Genomic DNA, 16,298 nt, shown 5'->3' with positions numbered 1-16,298 from the left:
TACTATGTCAACAACCTAGTAAGTGTTCTCTGTTACTGATTTTATATCATTATTACCTAGCTGCCCACTGTAATTTACAACATGAACAAAAATTCTGATTTACAGTTGTTCAACTCTCACCTCTGTTGGGATTAGAGGTATTGAGGTTTCTTCCTGTGGCTTTCTATTTCATATCCTAAAGTGGAACAGAAGGTAGATGGATTGCTACCTGATTTTAAGCTTTATAACTGAAAATATCTCAGAGGGAAGATGCATGTAAAAATATCTAGAATGAAAGCCAAGTTTTTAGACATGCCATATTTGACTATGATTTTGTGTAAGTTTATAATAATAATTACATTTCAGTGAGCATTGATGTACAAGATTTAATGTGGAAAGTCTCTGGCATGTTTCAGGAAAAGCTCTGTGACCTTTAAGCAGGTTATTTCCTTTGTCTTATGATCCTCATCAGTAAATGGGATGAGATAATACCTGTTTCTATAGGATTGTATGAGTAAATGAATTGATACATAACACAGTACTTGGCACATGGTAAATAGCCCAAATGTTAAGCTATTGTGATTATTTTAAAGCTATTACCTCACTTCCAGATGTCCTGATGTCTAACAGGAAATGTTGGTAAAAACAGGCATTAGCATATCAGAAAATTGCTGCCACAATTACGCTCATGTACTTCACTCTGGAGATGTGCCAAAAAAGCATCAGCAGTTCCCTAAGATTACCCCAGCCTTTCTCTCTGTTCCAGAGCATGTGGACCTAAAATTCTGTATCACAGAAAATCACTGATGTAGTAAGATTGATTATCTCCCAGTTATTCCTGGCCACTTGCCAGATTTCTTTGGTTATAGGCAGAAGGTATTCTGTTTTTCTTGATTAAAAGCAGTGAGAAGTTGTCAAGAGAGGAGACAAAAGACCTTTAAAAACAACCAGCTGAAGGTAGAGGACAAAAAGACACATATTGCTCAAATTCTCAAAGCAAACATCCTTTGTTATATAATAACTGATGTTTTTAGTTTATTTATTTATTTTTAGAGAAAAGGGAAGGGAGAGAGAAAGAGAGAAACTTTGTTTGGTTGCCTCTTGCATGCCCCTCACTGGGGACCTGGCCCCCAACCCAGGCATGTGCCCTCACCAGGAATTGAATCGGCAACCTTGTGGTTCACAGGCCAGTGCTTAATCCACCTAACCACGCCATCCAGGGCAATAAGTGATGGTTTTAAATGGACATAATTGAAAAGACAGTGTCTACATCCTGTACCTGTTTGAGGATTCATTGGCATAATTATGTAAAATGCCCGTCCAATTCAGGCTGCCTCACCATGTGACCTTGGGCAAGTTACCTGTTACCTACTCCTTGTACCTCAGTGTCATCATCTGTAAAATAGAATTGATAAGATACTTGCCTCAAGTTATAATGATGTGTGTATAGCATTTAATAAAAAGTCTTTTACAAACAAGTGTTCAACAAATTACCATTAATGTTATTAGGTAATTGTAGAAGATGGCATGGTATTACTGGGAAAAACACAGGTTTTGGTGACAGACTTGCTTCACCAATTTCTGGCTTCAAACAAGTCATCTCCCCTCTGAGCTTCAGTTTCCCCATCTGTAAAATGGAGCTCATAGATTATAAGAGGACTTTTAAGGTACTGTATTAAAGCGCACAGTAGGGCCTTTCATAAAAATGCTCAAATGTTTCCATCTCCTTTTGAATGGTGAATATAAAATATCAAAACAGTTATTTACCCACCTTGTTTAACAAGACAAGATTTTAATGTATTATGTAAAAGGTTCTTGTAACTTTAAAACTAGGATGCACAAATGGGTAACCTCGCATTCCTTTGTAATCCTGAAAAAATCAGATATGACTATATGAATTCTCCCTTTAATCAGAGAAAGCTGCTTGGGCATTCTTGCCTTTAGCTGGACTGCATCAAGAGGGAGGGAAATTTCAGATGTTTTTCTTTGCTAACTGTGTAACTATCCCGCTCCCTAAACATGGTGATACTTTATGTTAGAGCTCAGCAGATCCATCAGCCTCGATCTAGCAGAAAGCAAACGGCTTGGCTCTCTCCTGCTTTCCAGTTTCCAGGTGAGATTTTCAGGACTGGGAAATGCTTTTTTTTCTTTTCTTTTAATATTTATTATTTATTTTTATATATTGACTTGAAAGAAATAGAAATAGAGATTTGTTGTTCCACTTATTTATGCATTCATTTGTTGCTTCTTGTATGTGCCGTGATTGGGGATCAAACCCACAACCTTGTTGTATTGGGATGACACTCTATCCAGCCAGGACTTCCTTTTCTTTTTCTTTTTCTTTTTTTAACTGTTACTGTGACAGTTTCAATATGTGTGATGCATCTGTTAAGATTAAAAGTTGTTTCTCTCTGGTTGGGATTAATTTAGAAGCCAGATTTAACCCCAGCAGCTGATTTGGTCTGGACTAGGTTCTATCCCATTGGTGCTGCTGCTGCTAGCTAATTGAGCAGCTAACAGAGATTTCCCCAATCTAATATCTTTTGCCATTGGCAGAAAATGACAGTAAATAATGGTGATTTAAAATGAGTGGAAGTCAAAATCTAAGTTAAAGTAGACATTTGAGGTCTGACTAGTTGACTACATACTAAGTCAGTATTATATGGCTAACTGTTGATTATATCAGTTTAGATAAGCAAGTCATTTGTGTGAAATGACCTTTTTTTTTTTAACCAAAAATCAAAATGTATAGTCTTACCAAAATAGAGTTTTTTCCTGACCTCTTTGTTTATATGAAGAATCTTAGGTATAAAAATTAAGTCATGTTGACTTCACATTTATTAAACATGAAATTACATGAACTTGGTTGGGACTGGCCTGGAAAATCTTGGTTGTTGTGTACTAAAAATGCTTTTCCTTATTTAGTTCTCTGTTCAGAAACTTGAACCTTTCCTAAAGGACATCGAGGGCTTCAGTCTTGAAAGTTTTAGAGCCAAAGGTAAGTTGCTAAGAATAGACAAGTGAGCTTTGAACTTGAGCTGTACCTACTGTTAAAGTCGGTTGAAGCCCCACTTTCAAAATCCTCATTTACAAGAGCTGCTACCTTACAAAACCAGCTCCTTCTTTTTGACATTGCATTAAACAAATAATACATGCTAATGAAGTTCGGAAGGTATAAAAGTGAAAAGTAAGCCTGCCTTCCACCCCAAACCTCATTCCCAGCTTCTCTCCACAGAGGCAACCACAGCCACCAGCTTTTTATGTATCATTGAAGAGAGTGCATTTGCAAACAATTATACATTAAAGTCAAATAATACTTTCTGTACTGTTTTTACCTTGTCTTTTGTTTTTTTAACCTAACAGTTTATCTTGCAGATTATTCCATATTGCACATATAGAGCTGTCTTGATGTTTTAGTAGGCACATATTCCATTTTATAAATGTACCATATTTAATTTAACAAGATGGGCTTTTACAGTTTTTAGTCTTTTGTCATTACAATGAATAGGGTAATGAATACCTTTTTACACATGCCCGTTTGGCACATATGTAAGTAAAAATAGGATAAATTTCTAGAATTGCAATTAACTAGGTCACATGAAATGATAGTAATTACAGATTGCCTTCCGGAAAGATTGTATCACTTTATTCTCTCAACAGCAATATATGCAAGTACCTGTTTTCTCACACTCACTAACACAGTTTTATCAATCAGTTCAGTTATTTTATAGATGATTAAAGATATGTTTTAGTTTTAATCTGTTTCTTTTTCAAAGAGGAGAAGCATTTTTAATATTATTTAGAACCATATATACTTCATTTTCTGTTTGTATCCTTTGTTCATTTTTGAAAATTAACATGCTGGCTCTTTCATATCGATTTGTAGTAACTGTCTTAAGGAAATTAGCTGTTCATCTGTGATATAAGTTACAAATATTCTTTCCCAAAAATCAATTTTCAGCTTTCTAGGAAGTAGCTATTCTTCGTTCAGTAACTACAAACTCATCCAGGGTTAGAATATTCAACATTACCTACTTTAAAAAGCTAGAAAATACATGAACTCAGATTTGTTCATTAAAATCGTTTATCTCATTGGCTTCAGCTCTCACCGAGTATTTGGACGTGTGGCGGGGTTCTGAGCGGTGGGGAGTGTAGGGAGTCGCTGTGTGTCACTGGGAACAAAGTGGGGAGTGAGGAGCGTTATCCCGAATTGTGGGCGTAGGAGGCAGAGAATTTTCACACCGAAGGTCCGAGAGAGCGGCTTTCCGGCGACTTCGGCCAGAACGCTAGCGCGGCCCTGCTGCGAGCGTCCCCACCTGAACGCGAGGCGCTCCAGTGCGCGTGCATCACAAGGGGCTTCCCGCACCTGATCGCGAGACCCCAACGGTCAGCAGCCGGAGGTCTCGCCTGCGCGCACGGGTGGAGTCCATCTTGGCACAGCTGTGTGGGCCGAGGCAGGGCCGGGCGCTCCTCGTCCTGCTGGCATCGCTGCTCCTCTTCCGGGCCGAGGCTGCGGACGGAGAACCTAACGTCCACGACTTTTGCCAAGTTCCAAAGGTAGTGGGAAGATGCCGGGCCTCCTTCCACAGATGGTACAATGCCACAGATGGATCCTGCCAGCAGTTTGTATATGGAGGCTGTGGTGGGAATGACAATAATTACCTGACCAAAGAGAAGTGCCTTAAGAAATGTGCTGGTTTCACAGAGAACATCATTGATGGTCTGGCCACCAGCAAGAATGGAGCAGATTCCTCTATCCCAAGTGTTCCCAGAAGGCAGGATTTTGATGACCCCTCCAGTGATATTTTCAACTACGAAGAATACTGCACTGCGGAGGCGGTCACAGGGCCTTGCTGTGCTTCCTTCCAACGCTGGTACTTTGATGCCGAGAAGAACTCCTGTGATAACTTTATTTATGGAGGGTGCTCGGGCAATAAAAACAACTATCTCTCCAAGGAGGTGTGCCTGAGCCGCTGCTTCGGCAAGCAGTTGTACCCAGTCCTGTCCCGCAGCACTAAAGTGGTGGTCCTGGCAGGGCTGTTCGTGATGGTCCTGGTTGTCTTGCTGGGTGCCTCCGTAGTTTTCCTGATCAGGGCGGCCCAGAGGAACCAGGAGCGTGCCCTCCGCACTGTCTGGAGCTCCGAGGATGATAAGGAGCATCTGGTGAAGAACACGATTGTGCTGTGAACACCTCGTCCCCAAGATGCCACCCTTCTCCAAGATTCAGGACCCACTGTCAATGAAGAGAACCTGGGGAGGGAGAGGGGTGACAAAGAGAACCTGGGGAGGGAGAGGGGTGACAACAGTAGAATGCATGCGTGATTTTTAAAATAGAGTGATTGGTTTTTATTTTTGTGATTATTAGGGCTTTTTGTCTGTTTGTTGCTTCAGAAATTAAGAGGGCTGCTTCCTGGTTCTCCTAGGGCAGTTTGTTTTCTAAACCCTCTAAGAGGAGGGCTCTGGTTCACGTTCGGGTGGCCTGGCCCCACACCAAAGTCAGCTCCTCTTTGATATCTTACTCCAGGTATTATTTTCTGTGTTTATATTGAAACCTTTTTGCCTCCTTTCCTATCACAAATGTAATGTTTTAATAGTTTCCTTTGTTTGATTTATGGGTTTTTTTTTTTAAGTAACTAGAAACAAAAGTTTTTAGGTTTTTTTAAAAATTAGGATTCTGAAGAGTAAAATGTACAGCTTTAATAAAAAGGGTCTTTCCTTTTAAAATTAAAAAAATAAAAAATTGTTTATCTCAGCCCTGGTCTGTGTGGCTTGGTTGGTTGGAGCATTGTCCCGTAAACTGAAAGGTCGCAGGTTCAATTCCTGGTCAGGGCACATGCTTAGGTTACAGATTTGTTCCCTTGTCTGGGCACGTTCAAAAGACAACCTGTCGATGTTTCTCTCACATTGATGTTTCTGTCTGTCTATCTCCCTTCCCCTCTCTCAGGAATATTAATTGCCCTCGGATTAGGATTAAAAAAAATTCTTTATCTCAGAGTTGGACCATCACCATAATAGAGCAGATATGACAAGGTTATCTTAATAGCTATTTAACATCCTTTCCCTTCTTCATTTTTCACCTGAATAGAGTTATGGACTCTTCCAGGTATAAGCAGAGAACTGTTTTTACCTTATGCCCACAATTCCTTTCTTTTTTTCCAAAGATTTTATCTTTATTTTTAGAGAGAGAGGGAGGGAGGAAGAAAAACAATGATGTGTGAGAGAAACATTGATCAATTGCCTCTTATACTTGCCCCAACTGGGGACCGAACCCGAAACCCAGGCATGTGGCCTGTACAGAAATCAAACTGATAACCCTTTGCTTTGCAGGACGATGCCCAGCCAACTGAGCCACACCAGTCAGGGCTGCCCATAATTCTTTACTGACTTCAATATTTTCATCATACTCTTTTTCTGTTGCCTGACTTTTCTGATAGATTTTCTTTCAGTGCCAGCAGTTCAAATCTTTTGAAAAGAATGATATATGAATACAGTATACACTTTTAACTGCTTTTTCACCAGTGGGATATAAAAAAATACTATCAATAGTTGTCATAAAGAGGAATTTTCTTTCATTTTATCTATACCTACCCAACGAAAAAAAATAAAATCTTTCTGCATATTTATATCGCTTTTTGGAATGGATGACAGTGTCATAATGTAATAGGGAGCACTAGAGCTGGGACCACCTTAAGTGTGTTATGTCTTTGTCAGCAGCTTGCTGTGAAAGTATATATTCTCTTTATAACATGTAATTTTATTCTCTTTAGCATCTTCTCTTTCTGAAGAATTAAAACATTTTGCAGACAGACTAGAAAGTAATGGAACTCTACAGAAGTGTTTTGAGGATTCAAAAGGGTAAGTTCAGTTGCCCTTCTCTCCTAAATTATACTTTAATTGCAACTTTTTATTATAATTAGTTGTTTATTTACTCAAGAAACGTTTATCCATTTCTGACTGGTACGGCTCTGTTGGTTGGGCATTGTCCTGCAAAGGGAAAGGTCGCTGGTTCAATTCTCAGCCAGGGCACATGCCTGGGTTGCAGGTTCAATCCTGGTCAGGGCACATACAAGACCCAACCAATTGATGTTACTCACATCAATGTTACGCTCCCTCTCTTTCTCCCTCCCTTTCCCTCTCTCTAAAAATAAATAAATAAAATCTTTAAGAAAAAGGAAACATCCAGCATCTTGTACATACCAGGCTTTTCCAGATGCTGGAGATACAGTGATAACTAAGTCAAACAAGATATCTGTCCTGGTACATTTTATAAGAGAGACAATCAAACAGACACATAGATCATGATTTAAGATAGTGATCTAGGAAGTCAGTAATAGTGATTTGAGAGGGTGGGTTAGCTAGGGCTCAGAGAAGACCTCTAATGAATTGACCTTTGGACGGAGAACTGTAAGACCTGAATGGTGAGAAGGAACCATCCATGGAAGAATGAAAAGAAAAGCATTCTGCAGGTCTTTGCTAGCCATGCAAGTTATGTTCTTTAGCTGTTGACAACCAAGGATATTTAGAGTAATTTAGAAATCCCATTCCTTAGCTTGTAGTTGCTATATAGGGGTGGAGCCTAGCCCTCTACCCCTTGCCTTGCAATCAATCATGTCATTAGAGCTCACATCATAAAGTTTTTAGTTTTTACTTCACAAAGGTCTGCTTTTCCACAGATCCTTGGATTTAACATTGCTATTCAAGAAATGAAAAATATTTTGGCTCACTCTTCTGGAGACGATGTCTTCAGGCATTCAGAATAGTCCAACATTTGACATACCACCCGAGGCTGTCTTACAATACAGCCTCTAACAAAACTAGGCTGTTCCAAGCCTCTGGTAATAGAATTGCTTACCTTTACCACGAAGGTTGAGAAAGCATCAAAATCTACATGTGGCATGTGCTCAGGCTGACTTCGGAAGTTCGTGCTGTGAGACCTAAAGTTCTAATGAGGTTGTCTAAACCGAAAAACATGTCAGCAGGGCCAATGGTGGAGCTATGTGTGCTAAATCTGTCCATAACAGGATCAAGTGTGCTTTCCTTACTGAGGAGCAGAAAATCGTTGTGAAAGTGTTGAAGGCACAAGCACAGAATCTGAAATTTAATTTTTGAAAAAAAAAGGCTTTTTGAGTAATAAAAACAAAAAATTTTATTTTGGCTCAACGTAGCCTTTCTTTTAATGCACTGTATATTTAAGCCACAGACTGCTGTATCTCAGCCAGCAGTGATAGAGGCTGTGGGGCATAGGCCTTGGTAGAAAAACATGAAAGCTGGAACACTTATTTGTCTTTATCAGGTAGAGTACCAAGTAATCTGCAGAACTTTGGCATCTTCATTGCTGCTTTTCCGTTAGGATTAATCACCCAGCTGAACTGAGCCACTGGTTTAAGTAAAATACAACCCCTGTCCAGCAATAGCTTTAGTTTAAGGAGGAAGACATAGTCATATGAGAAAAGTATTGTTAGGCCTTAAAAGATATTAAGGATTTGATTATTGGAAGGGAAAAATTAAAAAATGATGTGGAAGTTAAGAGATTGAAAACCCCAGATATTCAGGGTCAGGATGAGTGGGATTATATGGGACAGAATAAATAAAACGTAACAGTGGGAATCCAAGATAATAAGCTGAATGGAGCAAGAACAGAGAGGCTTACATGCCAGACTAAGGAGTTTTGACTTTTCTGAATGCAGCAGAGGGTCACAAAGGAAAAAAAGCAAGGAAAAAATTAAGGACTATTTTAAGAAGTGTTCATCGGGCCATGTGTGAATCGGAATTTGTGAGAGAAATAAATGATGAAAAGACCTAGTACAAAAGAGAGAGTCCAAGAATAAATATTTGTTGAAAGATACATTCTAGCCCTGGCTGATGTGGCTGGTCAGGGCACATGCTTAGGTTGCAGGTTCTATTCCTGGTTGGGGCATGTACAGAAGGCAACTGACTGATATTTCTCTCATGTCGATGTCTCTCTCTCTCCCTCTCCCCCCCTCCTTCCCTTTCTTTCTGGAATCAGTAAAATATATATATATATATATATTTTTTAAAGATAAATTCTGAATGTGTTTTGTTGCCTTTAAAATTATGTAAGGCATCATTAAAAGCAAGTGCTCTTGAAAGATGTGTGTTAATCTCATAATTCTATCTGTATTCCAGAAAAGCATCAGATTTGTCTCTGGAGACATCAGTGGCCGAGATGAAGGAATACATAACAAAGTAAGTGAAAATGAGTAAACCTTTGTTAGAAAATCTAAATTCGTTTAGGGAAAATAAAGAAACCTTGTTTGAGTGTGACTATTAGAGTAGCAACACGAAGTTAGCTGCATATTGGGGTCTTTTAGGCTGTACTGATGGCCAATTTCATAGAATGGAATCTAGGGAATAAGGATGTTAATTTGATTTAAGAACTCTTGTTTAATTTTATTAAATTAATATCCTCTAAATCAGTTGTGGTTTCTAATCTTTTAATGACCTTTTTATTCACATCTTAGAACCAGAATAGACACCTAATGTACTATTGTTATCCTGTGAGTGATTCAGAATGAGATTATCAAAAATTAACTTTTTTTTTTCTGATTCTATAGGTTTTCTTTAGAACGTCAGACTTGGGATCAGCTCTTGCTGCAATATCAGAAGGAAGCTGAAGAGATTATATCCAGGTTAGGTCTACGATTGGAAATCGGAAGCTATCATTTTACCTTGAGTTTGATTTGAATTGATTTTAGTTCTGTTAGCACAAATTGAGTGATGAATCCTTCTCACAGGGCCAATCAACTCATCAAAGCTCTGTAAAATATAGGGAAAGGAAGGGGAGTTGGTATCAGTCAAAGAACAGAATTGCCCGTGTTCTGTGTCTTTAGCTGTCATTACACATCCTAGGGGAGACAGGCACATCTGTGCCTTAAATCTGGAAATCTGGGGCTAGGCCAAGAACAATTGTTAGGGGACTTCAGTGAGCACATGGCCTTTGAGCTGCAAGTGTAGGAGAGAACCCTGGCCAAGGCTTTCATGGAAATGCAAAGACATGAAAGTGGGTGATGGAAAGAGAGGATCTGTGTCTGTGTCTTAAAGGCATAAGAAAGTGGAAAAGTGCTAGATTTTTCTTTAGTTGGCCATCGAAGCCAGTCATTTTAAGCTTTTTTTCCAAACAGAATCTTAGCTAGGAACCCAACTATAAAATAGTAGCCAAAACCCTAATTGTAAAAGTGGCCTCTTAATAGAGAGGTGCTTTGAGGACTACGGTTTGAAAAACTTCCCTAATGCAGGCGTTGGTGGTTATCAGTTACTTTTATTCACCCATTACATGTTCTGTTTATGGAGATAGATAATGTATAAGATGGCAGTTTCAGAATAAAAACTTTTTAATTAAATATTACTGTTTATGCAATTATAGTTGTCCCAATTTTTCCCTCTTTGCCCCTTTCCACCCAACCCCTCACCCACTCCTTCAGGCAATCCCCACACCATTGCCCATGTCCATGGGTTATGCATACATGTTCTTCGGCTACTCTATTCCCTATGCTGTACTTTACCTCCCCATGATTATTCCGTAACTACCAATTTGTACTTCTTAATCCCTTCACCTTTTTAGCCCATCCTCCCAATTCCCCCTCCCATCTGGCAGCCATCACAATGTTCTTTTTATGATTCTGTTTCTGTTCTGCTTGTTTATTTTGTTTTTTAGATTCAATTGTTGGTGGATATGCACTTATTGCCATTTTATTGTTCATATTTTTTATCTTAAATAAGTCCCTTTAACATTTCATAAAATACTGGTTTGGTGATGATGAACTCCTTTAGTTTTTTCTTGTCTGGGAAGCTCTTTATATGTCCTTTGATTATAAATAATAGCTTTGCTGGGTAGAGTAATCTTGGTTATAGGTCCTTGCTTTTCATCACTTCAGATATTTCTTGCCAATCCCTTCTGGCCTGCAAAGTTTCTTTTGAGAAATCAGCTGATAGTCTTATGGGAGATCCCTTGTGGGTAACTAACTGCTTTTCTCTTGCTGCCTTTCTAAGATTCTCTTTGTCTTTAACCTTTGGCATTTTAATTATGATGTGTCTTAGAGTGGGCCTCTTTGGGACTCTGTACTTCCTGGACTCATACGTCTTAATTCCTTCAAGTTAGGGAAGTTTTCTGTCATTGTTTGTCCAAATAGGTTTCCAGTTTCTTGCTCTCTCTACTCTTTCCTGCACCCCCATGATGTGAACGTTGTTATGCTTTGAAATGTTCCAAAGGTTTCTTACACTATCCTCTTTTTTTTTTTTTTTTAAGATTTTATTTATTGTCAGAGAAGGGAAGGGAGGGAGAAAGAGGGGGAGAGAAACATCAGGTGGTTGCCTCTCACACTCCCCCAACTGGGGCACCGGCCCACAACCCAGATATGTGCCCCAGCTGGGAATCAAACTGGTGGCCTTTGATTCACAGGCTGGTGCTCAATCCACTGAGACACACCAGCCAGGGCCTATCCTCATTTTTTAAAAATTATTTTTTCTCGCTGTTTTGTTGAGCGTTTTCTGTTTCCTTATATTCCAAGTTGCTGATTTGATTTTCAGCTTCATCCACTCTTAACTGTTGATTCTCTGTAAATTGTTCTTTATTTCAATTAGTGTAGCCTTCATTTCTGAATGGATCCTTTTTATGCCATGGAGGTACTCACTAAGTTCCTTGAGCATCCTGATAACCAGTGCTTTGAATTCTGCCTCTGATAGATGCTCATCTCCATTTTGTTTAGGTTTTTTGGTTTTTTTATGGAGTCTTTTTTTTCTTCTTCTTCTTCTATTATAGTTGTCCCAATTGTTCCCCCTATGCTCTTCACTGCCCCAATCACCCCCTGTACCCACAGCACAATTCCCACCCTGTTGTCCATGTCCCTGGGTCATTTATACAATGTTCTTTGACTAGAGCCTTCCCCTTCTTCCCTCCCCCACCCCCATCACTTTTTCTGGAGTTTTGTTCTGTTTTTTCATTTGGGCTGTGTTTCATTGTCTCCTCATTTTGGTAGCCTCTCTGAGTTTGTTTTTCTGTATTAAGTAGAGCTGCTTCATCTCCCAGGCATGGTAGAGTGGCCTGATGTAGTAGGTGTTCCATAGGGTCCAATGGCACAACCTCTCCTATCACCCAAGCTGGGTACTCAGGGTGCACCCACCAAGTGTGCTATGTACACCCTTCTGTTGTAATTGAGCCTTGATTGCTATTGGCACATCCAAGGTCAGCCATTGCCTGTGTTCTGTCCAAGGACACACTGGATAAGCTGTGGATGACTGCTAGTTTTGGGCCTGGGTAGCTAGTAAGAATTACGGGGTTCAGGGTTTGCTAAAGCCAGATGCTGCTTATTTGGGTGAATTTAGGAAAATCTGAAGCCAAGACAAGCCATTTGTATGGAAAAGCCACTGGAAACAGCTTGGATGGGCCTGAAAGTTGGGTGACACATGGTCTCAGGGAATCACCAGGGTGGGGCAAACAGTGTGAGCCAGGTTGATGGAGTGTCAGATATGGCACCCGCCTGTTTGCTCTGTGGCTCTGTTGGGAAGGGCTCAGAAAAGGAATAATGGCTTCTGCCAGCACTTCTTTCTGGGAGAAAGCTGCCTCCCATCTCTCACCCTGATGCTGTACAATTCAGTTCCTGCTTGTATGTCTCTGATGCCTTTCAGTCTGCTGCCCCTGAGCCAGAGCTCAGAGGGAATGAGTCTTAGTTTGTTTGTGTGCAGGCCCTTTAAGAGGAACTGCCTGGGACACCAGAAGTTTCTGTCTTTCATAGCTTTAATCCCTACTGGTTTTTAGAGCCAGAAGTTATAGAGACTTATCTTCCTGGCACTGGAACCCTGGGCTGGGGCACCTGGTGTGGGGATGGGACCCCTGGCTCCTGAGATATCTCCCGATTTTTATCTGCCACACATGGGTGTGGGTCCAGTCCATTCCAGGCCTTCCACACACACACACCACTCTCAGTGTGGTTTAATTCCGTAGTTGTAGGACTTCCATTCAGCTCATTTTCTAACAGTTCTGAATGATGGTTGTTCTATAGTTTAGTTGTAATTTTGATGTGGTTATGTGAGGAAGTGAGTTGTGTTTTCCAGAGTAAAAAGTTTTCATGTAGCATAGCTTATTGGCTAATCCTGCAGTGGTCGCGCTTCCGAATGGAGTGTGAGAGGTCGCATGGATGATGTGTGTCATCCAACTCTCTGTCTCAGAATTCCGGGTAAACTGCACGACTTAGGTGCTTGGCCGGAACTGAGGTGATACAATATCTTTCAAAGATTATTAATCTGAGCACACGCATCGTTGCCAAACTTGTCATCCACTCGACCACTTGAGAGTTAAGAGGAATGCTTCTGGAAGTAGACTGTTTCTGTTCATATCCTAATTGCTGCTTTATTCTGTGACCTTGGGCAGCCATTTAATCTGTAAGCCTGAAGTTCCTCGTTTAAAAATGGAGATAATAGTGAGTGTTAAATGAGGTTAAATGGAAAGTGCCTAGCAATGTCTGGCATTCAGTAAAGTGTAGTAGTTGCTCTTATTAAAGAGTCATCAGTTCTCATGAACTCTCCGTCATATTCCGTTATTTTAGATAATTGAAGTGGCCCAGCACTTTTTCGGTGAAAATCAGACATTGACTTCAGGATTCCAAGCTTTGGCTTTACTCTACCCCAACTGTAGTCCTTTTTGTAAATGTACCTTACTGTTAGGTGGAGTGAACTGATAAAGCACTTCTAGCATTTCTTGTATCCGGTGATTAAAAAAGTTAATACTGAATAATGGTTTTAGACCCCCTTGTTAATGAAAGCTCCTATACATACAGTAGAGTGGAAGAGTAGTTCTTCAGATTAATGAAGTCTCATTGAAGGTTATTTTTTCCCCCTAGGCAATCTGTCAAATCTTCCCCAGAAAATGATTATAAGATTCCTGAAACCTCTTTTTTTTTTTTTTTATTTTTAGAGGATCGACTAAAACAAAAATTATTGAAGTTGAACCTACAGCATATCTTGGGTCTTCCCAGAGTGAGGTCCTTAATACAAAGCCTGACTACCAGAAAATATTACAGAGCCAGAACAAAGTCTTTGATTGTATGGAGTTGGTGGTGAGTTGGGTGATGTTCATATTTGGTTGAGTTACCCAGTTTTGCTACCTGTTACCCTTGGAAATGAAAAGACCTTGAGAATATGTGTAATAGGATGAGATAAGTATAATATTCCCTCATTTATCGTGGGTATTATGTTCTAGACCACCCCACGATAGGTGAAAATCTGTGAAGTAAGAACCTTACATTTATTTTAGTATTTATGTATATTTTAAGGCTTTATAAACCCTTCCCACACACTTATAAACCGTTCCCAGTCCCTTATTAACCTTTTCCACACATTTATAAACACTTATGTTCTTAAACATATTCTGCACTCTTAAACCTACGTAACTTTAACAACATACGTATACAGTACTGCAAAATCCCACAATATAGCAAAAAATCCGTGATAAATAATTAAATATAATATTTTAAAAAATCCCACGAGACAGGCCGCAATAAGTGAACCACAATATAGAGAGGGACTACTGTATATTTAACTCTACCTTGGCAAAACATGAAGAGACAATTTAAAAAATGAACAAATAAATATGTGGTGATAAGGGCTAATAAAGCAAGGTAAGGGAGAGAGTGTACCAGGAAGGCAGCAGGGTGCTATATAGAGCTGTTGCTGAAGGTCTCTCTAAAGTGCCATTTTAAGAGACCAGAAAGAAATGAGAAAGTGAGCCCTGAGGACATTTGAGAGCAGTGTAATGTATCATTCCAAATATCAAGGAAGCAGTTGATAAAGGGTAATTCAAGGAGAGTTTATTTATAAAGGGGCTATGCACAAAGTGTGGTTGTGGGGAAACCACAAGGGTTAGTGAAGGAACCTACGGGCTTAGAGGCAGTCGTGCTCTTACTACCCCTAGAGCTGCGGGACAAGAGGAGGAACAATTACTGTGGCACCTGAGGGGAGAAAGTCACACAGTGGGCTGCTTTGAGAGAGCCTTGACCCTCAGTTGAGAGACACGGGTAACTCAGGATGATCCTTCCTGGAACAGGCCTGGATAAAAATACCCAGACTTCATTCAGCTCCCTCCCACTTGGGCTCCCTCTTGGCCAATCCCACACAAAACTCAGAAGACATGGAATCCTGTTAGCAGTTACTCAGGTCGGCCTTCTGGGGCATAGAGCGATGAGGAGAGGAGTGTGGATCTGGAGGAGCAGGCAGAAAATGTCTGGCATAAGCATCCCAGGTTGAAAGAGCAGCAGGAGCTTGCCTGGTGTGTTTGAGAAACATCAAAGAGGCTCCATGGACCTTTACAGCTCACAGCTGTCTTTCATCTGCAGATGGATGAACTGCAAGGATCAGTAAAGCAGCTGCATGCCTTTATGGATGAAAGTACCCAGTGCTTCCAGAAGATGTCAGTACAGTTCGGTGAGTATGTCTCTTGACGGGACCAGAGGGATAACCCTGCAGATACAAACTTGCCCCTCGACTGCCCTTAGTGCACGGTCTCATCGTAAGGCCTACATCAAGTGGTTGTCTACCCCCCGCCCCCACAATAACTATTATGTTGTGGGTCTTCAAAGTTGATGGGAAATTATAGATGTAAATTCCACAGAAGCATAGTAGACTAAGAATTAAATCCCCACAAACCATCTTATTTTAGTAAGTCAGAGATTAAAGAAATATTCGTTGTCTTTTTTCCCTCTTCATTCTTCAGAAATCCACTAAGTGACACTGACAGTACTTCTCCATAGCTCTTTCTGACCTGCTCCAGCGTTAAATTATTGCTGCGCATGCCTTCATTTTTTAATTTATCACAGTGTTGTGGTTATAGTTGTAGCTGGCTTTCCTACCAGACTGTCATCTCCTTAAGGACAGAGATTCTTATTTGTCATTGTAATGCCCGTCAATGTCTGGCAATGTACATACAGTAAATTTTCAATAAATCTTATTTGAATTCAATTGAAATTTTTTTTTTTTTTGCTCCATTCTTCTGTAGGGAAGAGAAGCATTCAACAATTGGATGCCTCACCAGCTCGAAAACTACTCAAGCTTCAGTTACGAGACCTACCTACCACACATTGCTCTAAATCTTGTCAGTGACCTTAGGCATCTTTCTGCCACAAGGTGCTCTAGAGAAGAGAAATGGGAAGAATGCTCCAGCACAGCGTGATTGCACTGCAACCTGAGCTGGTGATATCTACCTGGTTGCCTTTGATGACTGGCTGACTGTAGGGCACTTTGATTTTTTTTCTAAAAGTGACAACACTTATGTATCCAAAAGAATCTTATATAGATACTTTTTCCAAGAA

General features: G+C 40.1%; 1 protein-coding gene and 2 pseudogenes across 1 annotated transcript in view; all 3 read left to right on the top strand.

Annotated features, from left to right (window-relative positions):
• MTCL2 (microtubule crosslinking factor 2) overlaps positions 1-16,298 on the top strand; it is a 92,049-nt gene extending 75,751 nt beyond the window's left edge. Inside the window, exons 18-25 of the mRNA XM_090286369.1 lie at positions 2,019-2,092; positions 2,905-2,977; positions 6,747-6,834; positions 9,127-9,186; positions 9,555-9,629; positions 13,910-14,051; positions 15,327-15,414; positions 15,986-16,298. Coding sequence (XP_090142495.1) covers positions 2,019-2,092; positions 2,905-2,977; positions 6,747-6,834; positions 9,127-9,186; positions 9,555-9,629; positions 13,910-14,051; positions 15,327-15,414; positions 15,986-16,089 — 704 coding nt within the window. The 3' untranslated portion in view covers positions 16,090-16,298. The remainder of the gene's footprint in view (positions 1-2,018; positions 2,093-2,904; positions 2,978-6,746; positions 6,835-9,126; positions 9,187-9,554; positions 9,630-13,909; positions 14,052-15,326; positions 15,415-15,985) is intronic.
• Positions 3,510-5,333, top strand: LOC150003516 (kunitz-type protease inhibitor 2 pseudogene; annotated as a pseudogene).
• On the top strand, positions 7,459-8,088 carry LOC150003515 (large ribosomal subunit protein eL34 pseudogene; annotated as a pseudogene).

This window comes from Furipterus horrens, unplaced genomic scaffold, assembly GCF_987537825.1.
Source record: "Furipterus horrens unplaced genomic scaffold, mFurHor1.1.pri manual_scaffold_8, whole genome shotgun sequence".
NCBI lineage: Eukaryota > Metazoa > Chordata > Mammalia > Chiroptera > Furipteridae > Furipterus > Furipterus horrens.
Note: the sequence above shows the minus strand (reverse complement) of the source record. Positions and strands in the feature narration are given on the sequence as shown.